The sequence below is a fragment of the Lynx rufus genome, unplaced genomic scaffold, assembly GCF_022079265.1.
Source record: "Lynx rufus isolate CCGP_SWC_20201006 ecotype Redwood Valley unplaced genomic scaffold, mLynRuf1.p SCAF_6, whole genome shotgun sequence".
In the NCBI taxonomy this organism is placed as follows: domain Eukaryota; kingdom Metazoa; phylum Chordata; class Mammalia; order Carnivora; family Felidae; genus Lynx; species Lynx rufus.
In genome coordinates this window covers 103,426,129-103,443,923 of record NW_025814878.1, presented here as the reverse complement: position 1 = coordinate 103,443,923, position 17,795 = coordinate 103,426,129, and the positions used below count along the sequence as shown (strand labels likewise).

Sequence of the window (17,795 nt, the reverse complement as noted above, 5' to 3'; positions counted from 1 at the left end):
GAAAAAAAATTATCACTGACCTTTTTTCTTTTCCTTTGCTTGGTTTTAGTCAAGTCTTGTCCAGCACTCCCATTCCCAAGGGATCCTGCTGTGGTTTTCCCTGAGTGCTGTGACCCAGATGATGGGGCTGTTGGTGTGGGAGGAGGTGTGGTCTCAGGAGATTCTGGGTAGGACTTCATGCTAGACCCCTGCCCAAAGAGATTTATTTGGTTTTGAAATCAAGTGACCAGGACTTCTACTGACATTCAATTTGGTTGAATACCTCCTGAATTCAATACTTCTTGAGGTTTACAAGTATCAAAACACAAGGTATGATTATCTAGTGCACAGAAATGGTGCCCTGTCTTGCCCCTGAGAGTCTAAATAGTCTAAATTTTTAATCTGTCTGATCAGCTTAATCTTAATCTGTCTACTACAGCTTCTGAAATTTCTGTTGATTCGGTCAGATAGAGAGATTTCTACTTGGAGGTTCTGTCAGCATGTCAGACTTACATGTCTCAAAAGGCACCTCTGAAGTCCCCCCCAAACCGGACGCTGTCCAGACATGATTTGTATCAGTGTGACCAGCCTTCTACCAGTGACTCAAACTCAGTGCCTGAGGGTCACTGTAGATACCTCTAGCTCCTTCCATTTCTAGTTCCTTCCTTCTTTCATAATATCCCTCATTTCTATCTGGTTTCTTTGGCCATGACTGCAGGTCTGTTCTCTCTTCCATGTGGAAGTGCTTCAAATGTTTGAGGACTGTCACTTTGCATAGCCTCTTTTCTTTTATAGGTCAAATTAGCTCACATTCCTTCAACCACTTATTTCAGGTTCTTTCACCCTCTAATAACTCTCCTTTAGATATCCTCTACTGTGTCAGTGTCCTTCCTATTGGATGGTACCTAAACACTGAAACTAAACACAAAAATTTCCTTATCAGCAACATCACAATATTAGCTCCTAAGAAATGTACAGGCCAATAAAAGCCTAGAAGTTTTTTTTTTTTTTTCACATATGGTATTATTAGTCCACATTTTCTTTATCCCACCACCTATACTAACCATACTATCTGCTGGCCTACACTTCTCCATATTTAAAAAAATTAAGCTAAACTTTGTAAAATGTTTGGCTGAGATGCACGTATTGGTTTCAGAAATATTTCTTTGATTTGGCTGCCTAGGAACATTATCAAACAAGAAAGAATAAGGCTAATTTGGCATGAGTTGTTCTTAGGAAAAACAAGGTAACTCCTAGAGACCTCTGCTTGCTTGCATAAACCACATGTTAGGAAAAAAACCTTAAAAATTAACTTCAATTCATATTAAAGATGCTAATCTGAGAACCCAAGCATAACTAGCTTGGTTCCTTATATGCCTAGGGTTCAAGAATGTCAGTCATTAAAATAGAATGTATTATGTATTAACTCCATGCCTTGAGAGTTTGATTCCAATCCAAAGCACGTAGCACCTCCATTTGGATCTTCCTAAAACACCCATTTGAATTCATCACCCTTTAGGAGCCAAGAACCCTTCAACTCTTCCTTAACTCTAAGAGCCTAAGGCTTAATTTTCTAATCCGACCTCCTCCTCTTCCTCAATGAATCCTTTGCTTGAATATTTTAATCAGCTTTGTTTTTCCCTTCTACAATTATACCTATGCTGCCTCTGAGGCCTAGAATATTCTCCCCAGTTTTACCATCTTGTCAAAGTCCTATCTTCCCTCAACACCAGCTTCCTCTCTGAAGTCTTCTCTACAGTCAGGGATTGTTTCTACCTCCATGCTTCCCGTCTTCGGCACTCATTTGGAAATTAGCATATGCAATCTCAAATTGTCTGTTTGCTTGTTCTTCATTTCCTTGTTTGTTTTACAGAACACAGATCATACCAGTCTTTGGGGTTCCCCTTTGTACCCAATTTGTTAAAAAGCCCTTTAAAGCAGGCCCTTGATGTTGGTTGCTCGTTTGTAACACTGATGAGGAAGAATCCTACTTTAGAGTGGCCATTCTCTGTGTTTCGTCAGGTAATAAAGGGCAGGAAGATTTCCAGTCCCTCTGAATGTTCATTTTGACCACCAGTCACACAGGAGGAGGGGTGTCTGGATGGCCAGGGAAACGCTTGAGGCTTTGCTAACATATTTAGTCAGGATGCTTTCCGACACTCATGCTCCCGCCTCCCAGAGAGCCCGGGAAACCGAGCACACACAGGCCATTTTTCTTAACTACTGGGTAGCTGGGAGCAGCAGCTGTGGTTGCTGAGCGGTTGCCCAGGGCAGCTTGGCCACCCTGGAGAACCAAGAAAGAAGGGAAATAAAGAGTTTTCCTAGCCATGCAAGCAATCCCTTGAATGTTAAGGGAAAACTAGGCTTGTTATGTTCACTGTAAATCTCTTCAATTAGAAATGTTACAACAAATTTGTCTGATGTTAATGAAAAGCATACTTATACACATATTCATAAAGTGAACGTGTACCAAAGATATTTTTAAAGGGTGTTCTTTGACATCGTAATTTGGGTTTGTAACGTAAAGAAAACAAAGTGTTTAAATCAACTGAGTAAGCTTTAGGGACTTTTAAAGTATGATGACTGATAATGATGTATGATCTTTTCTAAGGAAGAAAAAAAAGGATTTGTAATGGGCAAAAACACTTTAATTTCTACTTGGATTCCAAGCCAATCTGATCCTCCAAGGGGAATAAAAAGATGTCAATCTTCTGACGGATAATAAGACATATAGGCATATATATTTATATATTTTCTAAGCATCCAAGAGCAGAGATGCTTAAACTTGGGGTCCATAGGGTTCACAGATCCCTTAGATCCACAGAATGGTTTCAGAGGGTCTTTGAACACCCTGAATTATATATAAAATTTGTGAATATGTTTACAGAGACAGGGTTTATAGTTTTTGCCAAATTCTCAAAGGGGCTTAGCCATTTTCAGGTTATGTATTTCACCCAACTTGATCCAAAGCTCACTTCACAACTATACATGTAGATGTTAACCTAACCTCCTTGCTGCCTTCTATCCGGTTATTAGATTGAATTATATGAAATTGCTGTTTGTGCTAGTAAAAAAAAGTTACATATTAGCAAATTCATTCAATAGATAATACCACATTTCTGGTTTGCAGGTATATGCTGCTTACAGAGAATCTTCATAATAAGAATGGTACACAGTTATTGCACAATGTCTTAAAGTCTGGCAAGATTTTATAGTCCCCTAAGTGGGGGTCCCAGCCACATAAACTGGATATGAAAGGATGTGATCCTCACAAGACAAGGGCCAATCTGAACACAGAGAATAAGTGGAGCCATGCTTCTTTAAATCATGTTTAGAGCTGGATCAATAACTGGGAAGTAAAATTATCAATAAATGTTGGGAATTATTAGGACACGAATAATAGTGATCGTCTCATTTCTGAGGCGCAAAGAAATAAAGAACTATTCTCAACATTGTTCAAAGGCCCAAACCGGTTGTTCACCTCCCATGGAAACGAGGGGAGGTCTACAACTATCCCTCTTTCGCTGCAGGGCTAGGGAAGCTAGATAAGGCAAGAAAAAGGTGAGCAAATAATTGTATTAAGTGGCTTGTTAGGGCCTGGAACATAGTAGGAACTCAGAAAATCTCTGTTTGAAAGTTGAGTGTGTTCAGATTCCTGACTGAAGGCTATACATTCCTACGTTGTCTTTTTCAAAGAATTACTACCGTAAACACCAGGCATGAGAAAAATCCACAGATGTGTCAAAGACAGATTTTTTTGCTACTCACCTCAGCAGAGTTGTGATACTGAATGAAGGTTGCAGAAATGGCATGGCTGAAGGGGTCTCCTGCCTTGGTTACCATGTCCTGCCTCACAAGAAGAGCCAGGTCCACTAACTAGATCAGAGTAATGAAAAGAAGTCACATCACTGGAAAGAACCACCAATGTCAATGCAGTGGCGAAACTAAAAGCAATCCATTCCAAATGTTACTGATCATACGGTGAGCCTAAAAATCTGCATTGTGCACATGAGCATATGCTTTCATTGACTGGAAAATGGACCTATCCATGAATAGAAACACCATGAGAAACTCTTAAAAACTGATAATAAACTGAGGGTTGATGGAGGGTGGGAGGGAGGGAAGGGTGGGTGATGGATATTGAGGAGGGCGCCTGTTTGGATGAGCACTGGGTGTTGTATGGAAACCAATTTGACAATAAATTTCATATTAGAAAAATGAAATGAATAAACTGGTTAGATATGCTATATTCTAAACTGTGCTTTTATTCTATCAAGAGTATGGATGATTTTTATCCAGTAAAACATAAATGCAATTTAATGCAGCAGGCCAAATTTACTGAATAAACATGTGCTATTGAAAAAAAAAGAAACAATATATTCTGACTTTCTAGGGGAGTAGTTCTCAGATTGTATTTAATAATCACTAGGGGAAGCATTTTAAAATAGAGATTTCTGGGCTCTAGATACCGAGATTCGAATTTGGTTATGTTTTATTTTCTTGTATTAGTTTCTTTTATTTTTTAAAGTTTATTTATTTATTTTGACGGATTGAAGAGGAGCAGAAAGAGAGGAAGACAGAGAGAATTCCAAGCAGACTCTGCACTGTCAGCACAGAGCCCAACATGGGGCTCCATCTCACAAACCATGAGATCATGACCTGAGCCGAAATCAAGAGTTGGATGCTTCGACTGAGCCTCCAGGGCGCCCCTCTGGGTTAACATTTTAAACAAGCAGCCAGGAGAGGCTGATGCTTGTGGTCAAAGGACCATGCTTTGATTCTGGACTCAGGTTTTGGTAAGCACTCAGTAGACTGTACATAACTAGAAAGGTATTTCTCAAAGCTCAAAAATAATCTCTAAACAAGGTAGATGTGTCCTTAGAATTCAAGGTTGAGAAAAAGTATGCAGGGATACACAACTTCGGGTTAGGATCAAGTTGTAACAAACAGCCACTTTTACCCTAACACCCACCAGAGTTGAGGATACAGAGAAACATAACTGAAGGAAATTTCAGAAAATGGCAAGATTGCCATAGGATACAACTCATGGCTGTTCTCATTCCTGGAAGAGTAGCGGTAGAGGACCTGATCATGGACAGGGATTAGGAGAAAGCAGTCATGAATGGCCTGCTAGGCCAGATATTATAATTCTTACCTGTGCCACAGTTTCATATGCCAAATATGCTAAAATTTCCATAGCGACAACATTGGGTTTTATCTCCATACTGCTGCAGTCCAACCAGTCTCGAAATTTGGAGGCTTTTTTGGCTAGCCATCAAAAAAATAAATATCGAAAATTTAATTTTTAAAGCGTTTTAATACTTCATGTTACCATCACAAAATGGAAATTACATTTGAAAAATAATGCATCCCGGGGCGCCTGGGTGGCGCAGTCGGTTAAGCGTCCGACTTCAGCCAGGTCACGATCTCGCGGTCCATGAGTTCGAGCCCCGCGTCAGGCTCTGGGCTGATGGCTCAGAGCCTGGAGCCTGTTTCCGATTCTGTGTCTCCCTCTCTCTCTGCCCCTCCCCCGTTCATGCTCTGTCTCTCTCTGTCCCAAAAATAAATAAACGTTGAAAAATAATGCATCTAAAACGCTATGTTTTCGAAGCCCTAATGATAGTGTCGGGATATTCAAGCCCCGAGAAATTCCTCATGCATTTGGGTCTTTGCATTTTGTATCAGTGCTACATAACACAGTACACGAGATGACTTAATGTTCAGATCTTCTCACAGTGTCAGAATAAGTCACCGTTGGCCATAGCTCATGTATTAACAATAGTCAAAGGGGTCGCTTGATTGTAACTTTAATTTATGCTTGTGGAAAGAAATTCCTGCAAGAAAGAACCTGTGATTAAAAAAAAAAGAAAACGGGAACGTACAGAAATTGAATTTGCGATACATTTCAAAATGTGTCTATTACTGGAACAGGCTCAAAGTCACAAATTCAGAATAAAATAGAAAAAGTTTATGCCTGCAGTTACAGAATAAAATAGAAAAAGTTTATGCCTGCAGATGTCCAAATTCTTAAGCCTGACTTTCCGAACCTCCAGACTGATTTCAGCCTGTCTTTATACCAGTGCCTACTGAAATGCCACCTGGCCTTGAGTCAACCCTCTCTCTGTTCATCCCGGCTCCTTTCCCTCTGTGGAATGGCATCCCGCCTCTCTTCTTCACTCACACGGATCCTGCCTGCACTGTGTACTTCCCCACACAGTCATTTACTGAACACTTATATCATCAGATACCCTTTCATGCCCGCTTATCATTTCTGAAACCGTATCAGAAGATTTTTTGCAGGCAAACACCACGCATCAGGTCTCTCTCTCTGCATCCCTAACGGTACCAAGCGCATGAGGAACCTTCCGGTAAAGATCTCTAAACTGCCACAGTGCGAGGCAGAGTCTAACCTGACATAGGGCCTTTATTAGATATTACTAATTTAACCAGTAATCAACAGGGAAGAGAGTGATGGTAAAGAAATCTGTGCCGATTATTCTTTTGGTTAATCTGGTCCCACGGGTCTATTAAAACCCTTAACGGTCACTCAAAGCATGATGTTTGGATCTTTACAGATACAGGCTTCATGAATTCCACATACAGAAGAGTTTTCTTGTAAATAAATCACAGAAGACATGAAGTCTTGCTATCGAAGTGTATATCCAAAGCTGTCAACTGTGGCAGAATTATGATAATCCCCTCAAAACTATCTCCCCAAAGTAACCAATCTTCCACCTACTCTCTGACATGCAACATTCCATCTAACTAGCGAGCTGCAATAGCTCCCAAACACTTGTGTAACATCTGTGGAATACTTCTGAAGTTCAAGTTAACAGGCAGCAATTTGGCAAAATCAATAAAAGGTACCATATTCACTTCTCCCTTTGACAGGTTGTTAGGAACACAGAAACAGGTATTTTGTGACTATGCTCTAAGCGATTTAAGAGAGGGAAGGGATAATTCCCAGCATTCCATCAGATCTGTCCACCCAAGCAACAGAATTGGTGGCTTCCTCACTAGATTTTAAGCTCTGAGAATGCAGGGATAAGGACCATGTGTCCACCCTGTTATCTCCAGCACCTAGAATACGAATAGTGCCTGGCATCAGCAGACTCAAAATAAATATTTCTAGATAAAAACTGAATGAACAAATGAATGAAAGATGATACTTCTTTAAAGGGTAGGGTCTCAACTTTTCCATGTCAAAAAGGTGCACAGAGGTCCCATAAAACCACTGTGGGTTACTGCTATTCCAACAACAGGTGAAGATTCCCTGAGATAATTCCCTCCCTGTCAGCTGCAGAAGGATGGCTTCAGCGACAGACCTTCCCAGGGTATTGCTGGGAAATACCAGCAAAAGAGGCACCGATACCCCCAGTCATGACAGTTTTTTTCCATCGAGAGGTGGGGGGCACCAGAATGAATGAGTTCCTTCACCTTTACTCCTCTTCTCAATGTATCAGGAGAAAGGGTAATCATGGAAATTGATCAACAATTTCAACAGAATCCTGAACAAAGGTCAGAAGTTCCTAGGATTATCAGTCTTCTGTGCTGGAATTAAAATAACTTCATACGGGGAATTAAAGATTAGTTAATTCTCATACACATTTTTATCTTTCTCATCATCAATCACTAGAAAAATTCAAGTTTCTCTCAATATCCCATTTTGCATCCCTGCATACTATCTCCTTATTTCTACCCCAACCGTCTCCCAGTCTTGCCATTCTGATCCTTCCCTTAGTGCCCCCTCTAATGCTCATTCCACTCTGAAGAAGTTCTTCTGCGACTTCAATCTCTTCAAAATTACTGCTACTTGGATTAATTGAAAATAATCCTCCTCAGAAGGCCTGGTCCTCCCTGGAATCTTCTGTAGTAGAGATTCCTTCTTTCTTTCCTCCTGTACATATATACTGATCAGCCATGGACGGCCAGCCTCTTCATTTCCCCATATACCAGAGCGCTGGGAGGTCAGACCTTCATTCTCTTAGTTTCTCCGACAGGGAAAACACAGGACAAGTGGACAGAGACTTCTTACCAACAACAGAGGCTAAAAGACAATGCTATCCTGTTTTAACAAATAACTACTAGCCCACAATTTCCTACCCGACTAAACTACCACTTAAGTATGAGGGCAAAATAAAGCATTTTTAAGACAAAAATGAGTGCTTTAAGCTCTCACAGAGCCTTGGGAAAAACAAAATTAGGCTGAGAAGGAATGTTTACTAATGATCAACTTAAAAAATTTAAGTCCAGGATGCATATTAAAAAATTAAGGATAGCAACTAGAATAATAGAAAGAGAATATACACTATACAAACTGTTTGAGGAAACATGGAGTGAAGAAAATCTAATTAATCTGACAGAACAATGAAAAGGAGAAGGAAAAGCAAAATAAAAAAGTAAATTTAAAGCACAAAGACAGCATATATAAACCCAACAGTATAAGTAATTAAACACACATATGTTAAAATCATCAATTAAAATACAAGGAGATTCTCAGATTGACTAAAAAGAAAATCTACGTATTTGTTTACAAAATTCATATATGAAACAAAAGGTTGAAAGGAAAGGCTTGCAAAAAGATTTATCAATTTATAATTAAATTTAAGCTTTGTGAACTAACGTTCATATCAGATGTTAAGACTTTAAGGGAAATGACTATCTAACTTACATAAATATAAAAACCAAAGTGTTGGTGAATTTGATCAGTATCCCAATTCTGCAACTTACCTTCAGCCTGAAAAGTTATACTTGTTAATTTACAAATGCATCAGTAGTCCCAATCAGTGAATGCCAAGATCAAATATTTAAGAAGACACATACAGCTGGATCACAATTCCTATATCCTGGTAATTTATCAGAAGGGTAGAAATGAAAAAAGCCTACCATTCTGACCAGTGTGGGTATTAGTTCCAAATGTGCCGACCCACCTGGACTAAGCATTCCCAACCACAGCACTCTGGCATATAAAACAGAGTCTTCCACTAAGGTTTCATAATGAAGCACCTATGGGCATCATATGAAGAAATATTTTTAAATGCCCAAATCCATCTTCTTTAAAAAAATTAAGCATAATATTATGTCTAAGCTATAAGTATATTCTATAGAAAGGGAAAATATTCATTATTACTGAGTTACAAACAAAAAACTGAGTTGTTAAAAGTCCGATTTCCAAACATAAGATGTATGAGGACGCTCCGGTGGCTATCTGTTTTAGTGTGAAATAGCACGTCTGTTGCTTTAAGTGAATTAAATTTAAAATACGATTTTAAAAAATAGTTCAATAGCACTAAACGTTACTTTATAAACTGGAGATTTATACTTATAAAAGACTTGAATGCCATTTTTAAACCTAAAAATTACAATACAAAAACCTCTCATTTGCTGAAATTGCCATGATCTGAAGTGTCATTTACTTAATGCTTCACAGATGTAGGATGCCAAACTGTTAGTCAGACTGCAAAGTATATTTAGTTAGGACAAAAAAGCTCCCAAAACATGTTTTCCTATATTTTACTGACATTTACATGGGACACTGTTGGAAATGTGTCATTTATTTGTACTTGGTGATCTAGAAATGAAGCTCTCATTTTCTTTTTTCAAATCAAATGCATTGTTATTATGACCACAGAACAGTTTTTCCATTTAAAGACACCATTGTGTCTATAATCCCTCAGACCAGGGTCATGTGCTATTCTGTCAGATTTTTAACCGGACTTTTCATCACACTTACTCTTTGACCTTTCCCCCCGAGAGTCTTAGTCATGGAACTGTTGTGGTGAGGATGTCTGCTGCACAATTGAGCCCGCTATGTATCACGAGCTTTTCTGTACTTTTAGTAAGCTTGTGTGCAATGACGGGACAGTACTTAATTTATCACTAGGTTATTAGTGTTACAAGAGCATGGACTAATGAATTTGGCTCACACTGAATGCCTGTTACAGCAGGGGGTTACACACAAAAATGGAAGAGACTATTGATACGTTCCTTTGGGGTAATAAGAGTATGCATAAATAAATGGAAAGCCTGGTATTTATTAATATTGGGGGCTCTTAAATGTCATGACTGTGCTACTCCAGTCCATTGTGGGTCAAGTACAATCAGCAATACTAGTGTAAATATGACTAAGAAACTGGAAACGAAATTAAAGTGGGAACGTTAAAGAAAATGGAATTTTTCTGACTAAAAGTAATGTGAATAATTAACATGGCTCTCTGTATATTACCAGCACCCTTTAAAACCTCTTAAGACTATTAATTACAAAATAGTAGAGTGGGGTAAAATCTTTTATAGACTCCCCTACAATGCAGGGGTTGTTTCTGTAATAGTTATAACTATGCATATATTAAATTCACCAATTTCTAAGGAACGGAGATTGCGTCATACTTTAGTATATCTGTAACACATAATCTCTTAAACATATAATGAAGCAAAATTAAACATTTACTTACAGAAACTTAATTGTCGACTTTCACAGAATTCTGCATATTGAGCTGAATCCATAATTCGAGTTTGCCTTTCTGCTCTCTAACAGATAAAGAGACACACAAACAATGTTTCAGGGCAAGTAGACCACTGTCTATGTTTTCTTGGCTAAAATGCAGAAATGAAATTCCATTTTTCTTTCTTGACTTTAAGTAAACAGTTTAGTACTACCATAAATATCATGATACATAAAATTATGTTAACTGTAGTTTTGAAGCTTGTGTCTTTTGGAAGTTTAAAATACCATTTTCTTCTCCTCTGTTAGTGTCATTATAGCCGAAGGAAAAAACCCTAAAGAATCTTACTTCTTAGATTGTGTACTTCTAAATTTTCTTAATCACCATCCATCTAAGGAAAAACCGTGAGAAGATGATACAAATCAAACAGAAAAACTGTTAATCATTATTGCCCAACTATTGCCATAGAGCTGGGGATTTGCAATATTAAAATTGGAGTCAATGAATGGAATCCATATAGTTTCCCTCAGAACACAGAGCCAGAGCTAACATCCATATTTTAAACTGCAAAGAAAATAAAGAAAAAGGTAAACACAACACAAAACCTTTAATCTGAGTCCAGGTATGATTCACAGTTTGGTAGAGTTTCATTCGTGGGTTTTTGATTCAGTATAGCAGATGTTTGCTGCTTCATTGTCCCACAAGAGGTAGGATAATTATAATTCACCCATAGTTCGGTGGGAAAGAATATGACCGCTTCCGCTTCCTTGGCAAGGGAAGCATTTTGAAATGAGACAGGCTGGTACTTATTGGAATGAGATTCTGGCCAGTAAAGGAAAAAAATTCCCTGAGATTTTAGTTTTTTTCTGCTTTGGAAGGGCTCTCAGCAAGTTTTCTTTATCACAGTTGGGAGTACATAAGTACCACTGCTAACGTCTGGATGTTTTTATGTATTTTTTTAAACTGAAATTATTGTTTTTTCATTTTGTTTGATTTGGGTAGTGGTCAACTGAATTCTGATGATGTATCTGTTGATGGGACGAATAATCGTGTACTAATGCTGCTCCATGCAGAAAAGACAGATGGGGTGGTGGGAGTTAAGGTAAAATTCACCAGCTCCTGTGGTTCTAAGACCACTGACTTTTTTCCCCCTTGCTTCTCTTTTTCTTTTCTTTCCCTCTCTTCTTTCCTTCCTCATCTCTCCTGACCCCATACATACAAACACATATACGTGTTGACATAAACCCAGACTTCTTTATTTACCCTCTAGGTTCAAGTATCCTTTTTGAACATGTATTAATAAACAGCATGCACACATTATGTACATTATGTGCAGTGCATACCTGAAACATTATGTTTCCTTAAGGATGTATTATTGGCTGAATTTTTCAATACTTAGAAGTATTTTTTGATATGTGAATGCATGATTTGGTTTTGTCCTTTTTAGCGTACCTGACACATGACTCAGTAAACGTGTGCTAATGGACAGTAGGAAATAAGGGAGAATTTTGAATATAAGGTGTTTATTAAAAAAAAGGTTCTAAGGCATAACGCTGTCAGTGCCTGACTATACATTTGTATTTCTAGCTCCGAGAGAATTTCTGACCATGACAATTCAACAATGAAACCTCCGTGAAATGAACAAATGCTACCATTTTAGCCTACGATCAGGGCAAATGACCATCATCGCCGTGATGTGGCTAGTCCTTGATTATCTACGCATTCCTGTATGTCTTCTCTGCTGCTCTCCAGCTCGGCAGCTTCATCCACCCAACACATGCTAAACAGAAAGGACTTAGACAAATAATGGAAAAAGAAAATTCCTAATGGGATTCTTAACACTAACTTTCCTTCCACCGAGCTGGACAATCAAGATTTGGTTTCTCTATAGATGCTTGCGTGGTTGATCATTAAGCATCTGAATATGTATTCTTGGAAACGGAAGTTAGGAACACTCATCCTAAGGGGCTCAGGCTTCCAGGGTTGTGGGCTTTAATCAAGCCAGGCATTTGATGTAAGATCCCGAGCTACATTGAAAAGACACTGGAGGACTTCCAATTATTACAGCTAGCGTCGATTCCTTTCGGACACCTGATTCACGGTCTATTGTCTTTTTTTCATCAAGTATCTTAAGTTTGCTTTCAATTCCTCTAGCACTGAAGCTTTAGAGCCCCGTGAAGCTGGCCCTTGGCCGTGAGCAGAAAGCCACCGACCAAGTGCCCAGCATACAGCACACACTCAGGAAAGAGCAGCTGACTTAACAGCAAAGATGCACAGGCACTACAAAACCATGGCATATCAGAGCTGGAGGATGACTTCAAGTTCACCTTGTTCAAACCCCCTCATCTTAAAGAGAAGGAAATTGAGGCTCAGAGAGAAGTGATTTGTCAAAGGTCATCAAGTTAGTACTGCAGGCCTGGACTGCCAATTCCGGAGCCAGCCTATTTTCATTATAAGAAGTTGTCTCCAACCTACAGTAATGGTGTTACTCCAATATTTTTCTTTTTCTTTTTTTTTTTTTTTTTAATTTTTGTTTCTCAACGTTTATTTATTTTTGGGACAGAGAGAGACAGAGCATGAACGGGGGAGGGGCAGAGAGAGAGGGAGACACAGAATCGGAAACAGGCTCCAGGCTCCGAGCCATCAGCCCAGAGCCCGACGCGGGGCTCGAACTCCCGGACCGCGAGATCGTGACCTGGCTGCAGTCGGACGCTTAACCGACTGTGCCACCCAGGCGCCCCCAATATTTTTCTTTGGAATCCTCTAAAGTCTATACATTCCCCTTACTAACCCATATCATGTGGCCACCATTAGTAATGTGCTCAAAGCGCTCATGCCCAAATACAATTAAATAAGGTCCTGGGTCAGCGAAGAAGGCATAACCCGGGGATAATCAAGTGCAGAGTGTTCAAACCGTAATGAACCTGATAGTGCACAGGTGTGCTGCAAACACATCACAGGTGTGCAGACATCCTGTTTTCCCCTCAACCTTCTAAATGTGCAGGAGGCTGAGGCAGCAGAACCCCCAGGCCGGTATCTGGTTGTAAGCTGCCTTGTCCATTTACCGCAGTGTGGCACAAAACGATCGCTTTCTCCGTGTGCCGTGACACGAAAGAGGGTGGGAAGCAGTTGTACTAAAACCAATGAATGTCCCTGAATGTCACGTGACACAGTGCATGTGTGCTATTCACAGAATGGTCAAGTGAGCTCAAAATGAAATCAGAGACACCGACTGGCAGTCCAGGATGCTGAGGATGATTCAGATATGCTCATCACGCTAATTTTCGTCTACTCCTCTCTCTTCCCCATGAGTTATTTCAAATAAACCGAAAGAAAGGGACAAATGTGGCCTTATAAAAGGGCCCAAATCTCTCACATCTGATTATATTATCTCTGGTCTATACACTGTCACCTTAAAATCAGGAAAGGTGGTAAATATCTAACCCTCATAGACTCTGTGTTCTTTAAAGATAGTTAACTATGTTTTACTTCTCTAATCTCAGCATTGGTCAGTGCTTAGCTTGGATTTACCTGGATCCCAGTAAATGTCACTGGCTAGCTGCATGGGTGGGCAGGAGGATGGATGGATGGATGGAGGCAAAAGAAATGCATATAGATCCTTGTTGCCTGATCTAAAATCAGGAACTGTTAATACTTGTAATCAAGTTGTCCAAATTCCAGAGAGGGTAGGTGGCTTTTTAAAGCCAAAGTCCCATAAAAAAAATCAAGACGTTGGCCAACTTATTAAATAAGCTGGCTCCAATTTTCTGTAATGTTCTCATTCCACTTGTCCTTCTGCCTCTATTCAGATCACCCATTGCAATCCACGCTTTGAGTGCACACTGACAGTCCTCTTCTATTCCTGGTACTGTAGGAATCACCGGAAAAGATGCAAGAGGGAAAATCATAAGCCCTGTAGAACAGCGTGATCAGAAAAACAATGCTTATTCTGTACAGAGAGCAGCACGATAACCTTTAAAATAAACCGTTGTAAAAGCTCCATTTTTCAGTTGAGGACACTGAGCTCTAGAGAGTAAAAAACAATCTTTTTTTAGAGAAGTAAAAAAAAAACAGCTTTTTAAGCATAGAGTTGATAAAGCTAGTAAGTAAAACTTGGGTCCTAGACATCCTCCTGTGAGGTATATCACTGAACAATCATGGCAGGTTAATCACAGCTTTTATTCATCCTGGATATTCTCAAATTACACAATGTGCTCCTGATCTCAGACTGCCACATGGACGTAAGGTCATCTGTGGATTAGTCATGCTCTTGTATCTACAAGTCCAATTTGTTTTCTACTTATCTGTCAATTCTACCCAGTCCTTGGTTTATGGTACATGCTAGAGGCTTTTTAAGAAATTAGACCTTACCAGTACTACAATCTAGCAAAATATTCCCATAGAGGGGCATACATGGAAAAATCACTTTCGGAAGAATTATTCCTAACCTTTTCCAAGCACGCAACAATATTCTAAAATTTCACTGGAATGGCTCTTCAAAAAGGTAAGAGAGCATAGTTACGCTAATCGTCATTCATTTCACTACCAAGAAGTTAACAGCCTTTTCTGGCTATTGGAAAACAAACTCAGAAGGCAGAATTCCATGCCAGATGAACTCATTTTCTTGGGTCCTACCTAAATGAAAACAGGGAAGCAGATATCCCTACAGATGCAGTAGCCAGTATGATTCGTTTGCTTGTTCACTACCTTAACAAAACAGACTCTGAGTATACATTTGTTAATTTAAATTTTCAGTGAGGAGCTCTCATTTCAATGAACATGAAACTGCTTGTGTCCTGGAAAAATATTTTCAGCAGTGATGATCACCATTTGCCCCTGTCTATACCAGTTTGAGGTATGAGGCTGGATTACTTACGCAGCACACAGTTTCATTTAAATTCTCCGCGTGCTTTCGCTGAAGCATCCACAAAGGTTAGAGAAACTATGTGCTGGCATATCTCTTGGCGGCTTCTCAAGACACATGACATTTATCTTTCTCCAGCGATACAGAATCACAGAGCATAACTTTGAAACCAAGATGAAAGTTTATCTGCTCTCACTTCCACCTTGGATTTTTAAAAAAATCTTAACTTTGATTACTCTTAGAAGTCTTACCACTGAAACGCAAAGTCCTTTCTGCATGGAAAAGGCGAAGTGCCAATAGCCACTACCAACTACCTCATGTTAAACAGGAATTGGTTGCTGAATTTGAAAACCGCAAATGGCACGGCGGGCAGTAGAATCCAGCAATGTGAAAACATGCAGCTTGTGGGATGTGTATGCGTGTTCCTGTATGTTGTGGTTCATCTGCAGAATGACATGAATAGATCAGTAAACACCACAGAATACTGAAGAAACTTAGATGCCATATCCCCCACTCACTCTAGATAGAGAAGCGGAGGTTCAGGAAGGTTAAAGGGTTTACCTGGATTGCTGCAGTCAACCGGGTACCCAGCTGAGTGCTCACTGGCCTCCCTGAATCAGTTTGTAATTCAGTGGATCCTCCTACCCAGGAGTCGAGTGAGTCTCCTTCAAACCACCTGGTAGATTTTCCTTACCTCTGCACCCAAGTGCAAAGCTCACCATTTTGGGCCTAGAGTACTGCAACTCATTCCTGGCTGGTTCCTCCCAAATATTTTAACTCTCCCAACCCATCTGGGTACGGCAACTATAAATAAAAACATGGAGAAAAGGCCTTGGCACACAGCAAGACCTTACCATAGCAGGCCCTCCTCTATCCCCACACTGCTTTCATGCTTCTGCCTCATACACTCAAACAATGGCTCTCAGCAGATCACTCACTGCATCAAATTTAAGCTCAGACGCTGGGCTTCCAAATACAGCCACAATCTGGTTCATTCTTTATAGGCCGGCAATGTCCTCACTAAAACCTAACACCTTTGTGGTACTCAGGTCACCCTTTGTCACATCCGCCATGTTGCTATCCCGTGCGCCTCTGCCATGACTGTGCTGTCCACCTCCCCCCTCTTCCACAGGGCATTTAGCTCCTTCCCTTTCCGCGTGGGCACCACCTTCCCTAGGAAGTTTTCCCAAAAGCTCCCAGGTCACACTGATCTCTCTCCTGGAACATTTGTTCTTCTAGACAGTATTACAACCCTGCACTTTCTATGTGCTCTACTTTTGTTTCCCCTCAAAGGTTGTAGCTGCGAGGACGTATTTATTATTAACTGAAAAAAGCAAGCTGAAAACTGAATTGCACGTATCTTGATCCCGTTTATGATTAAAACACACACACATGTGCAAACGTCTGGAAGCATATACATTATATTTTAGTAGTATTTATCCCTGGGGGTAGCATTGCCGGTAAGTTTTACTTTTTCAGTCACACATTTCAGTACTGTTTTAACTTTTCCTGAGGTGAATTACAGTAAGAAAAAAACATTTTTAAAAACGAAGAGAATTTAAATGTAAAGAAATTCCTCTTGAGTTAACTTTGCTTGGCCTACTGGAGGTCATGAAGTAAATGTCCACACACACAAAAATAATCAAAGCAGTTATTCAAGAGGCAGAAAATCACAGAGAAACAGCATAGGTCTGGATATATGTTCTCACAGAGTGAGTGTGAGCAAGAGGGAGAAAGGAGAATGTTACTGAATTAATTAGGGAGCCAACTCAAAATCCTGATTGTCTCTGAATTATACAACTGAATACAAATACAATGTATTTTCTATTTCATAGCCTGAAAGATGAAATTTTCCATTGGTGCTAACTTGTTCTCCCTGCATGATTTTCATAATATATCAATTTTGTGTGCCTAAGGTATTAAGAATATATTACAATAATCACGAGAAGTTTCTTAAAGAAGTAGCTATAGACTTAGGAGAACATTCAAGGGACTTAAAAGGGATTTTGAGCTAAAAATAAGTGAGTAATTCCCAGTGAGTACAAAGCATTAGTGATTGAGAAATACACAAAAGGATATTTGTGACAGTAGTTCATAATAGAGTTGTTTCAAAATATTGAATTTTTAGGGGCATTTATACTGTATGGGTCTAGATACATTAATTAATGTGACTATAGTTTTTTCTTTTCCGTATATTCTAAACTATCAAGAATGAGCATGAATTGGTTATAAGGAAAATACAGTTGTTATTTAAATAGTGCTTTTAAAATCGGTTGAATGTTTACAATTTTTAAATCTGAATTTATTAAGCTAGTAGTGAGGAAAATTACACACAATATATTATTTCCTATCCTGGGATAAAACGTGTGCTAAGAGACGTATTTTTTTCCCAATAACTTAGTAGCACACAACCACACAATTCCACGTTTAGCTGTAAATCCTCATGCAGTGTTAGGACTAATTCTTACTAATGTTTCCCCCGAAACTGTAAACATGCTCTGTAATAACTA

At 39.4% G+C, this 17,795-nt stretch overlaps 1 protein-coding gene across 1 annotated transcript in view; it reads right to left on the bottom strand.

Annotated features, from left to right (window-relative positions):
- The window catches only part of SUPT3H (SPT3 homolog, SAGA and STAGA complex component), a 540,026-nt gene that overhangs the window by 96,777 nt on the left and 425,454 nt on the right, over nt 1-17,795 (bottom strand). The window contains exons 7-10 of the mRNA XM_047101640.1: nt 10,431-10,506; nt 5,135-5,247; nt 3,748-3,855; nt 21-188 (exon numbers count right to left, since the gene is read on the bottom strand). Coding sequence (XP_046957596.1) covers nt 21-188; nt 3,748-3,855; nt 5,135-5,247; nt 10,431-10,506 — 465 coding nt within the window. The remainder of the gene's footprint in view (nt 1-20; nt 189-3,747; nt 3,856-5,134; nt 5,248-10,430; nt 10,507-17,795) is intronic.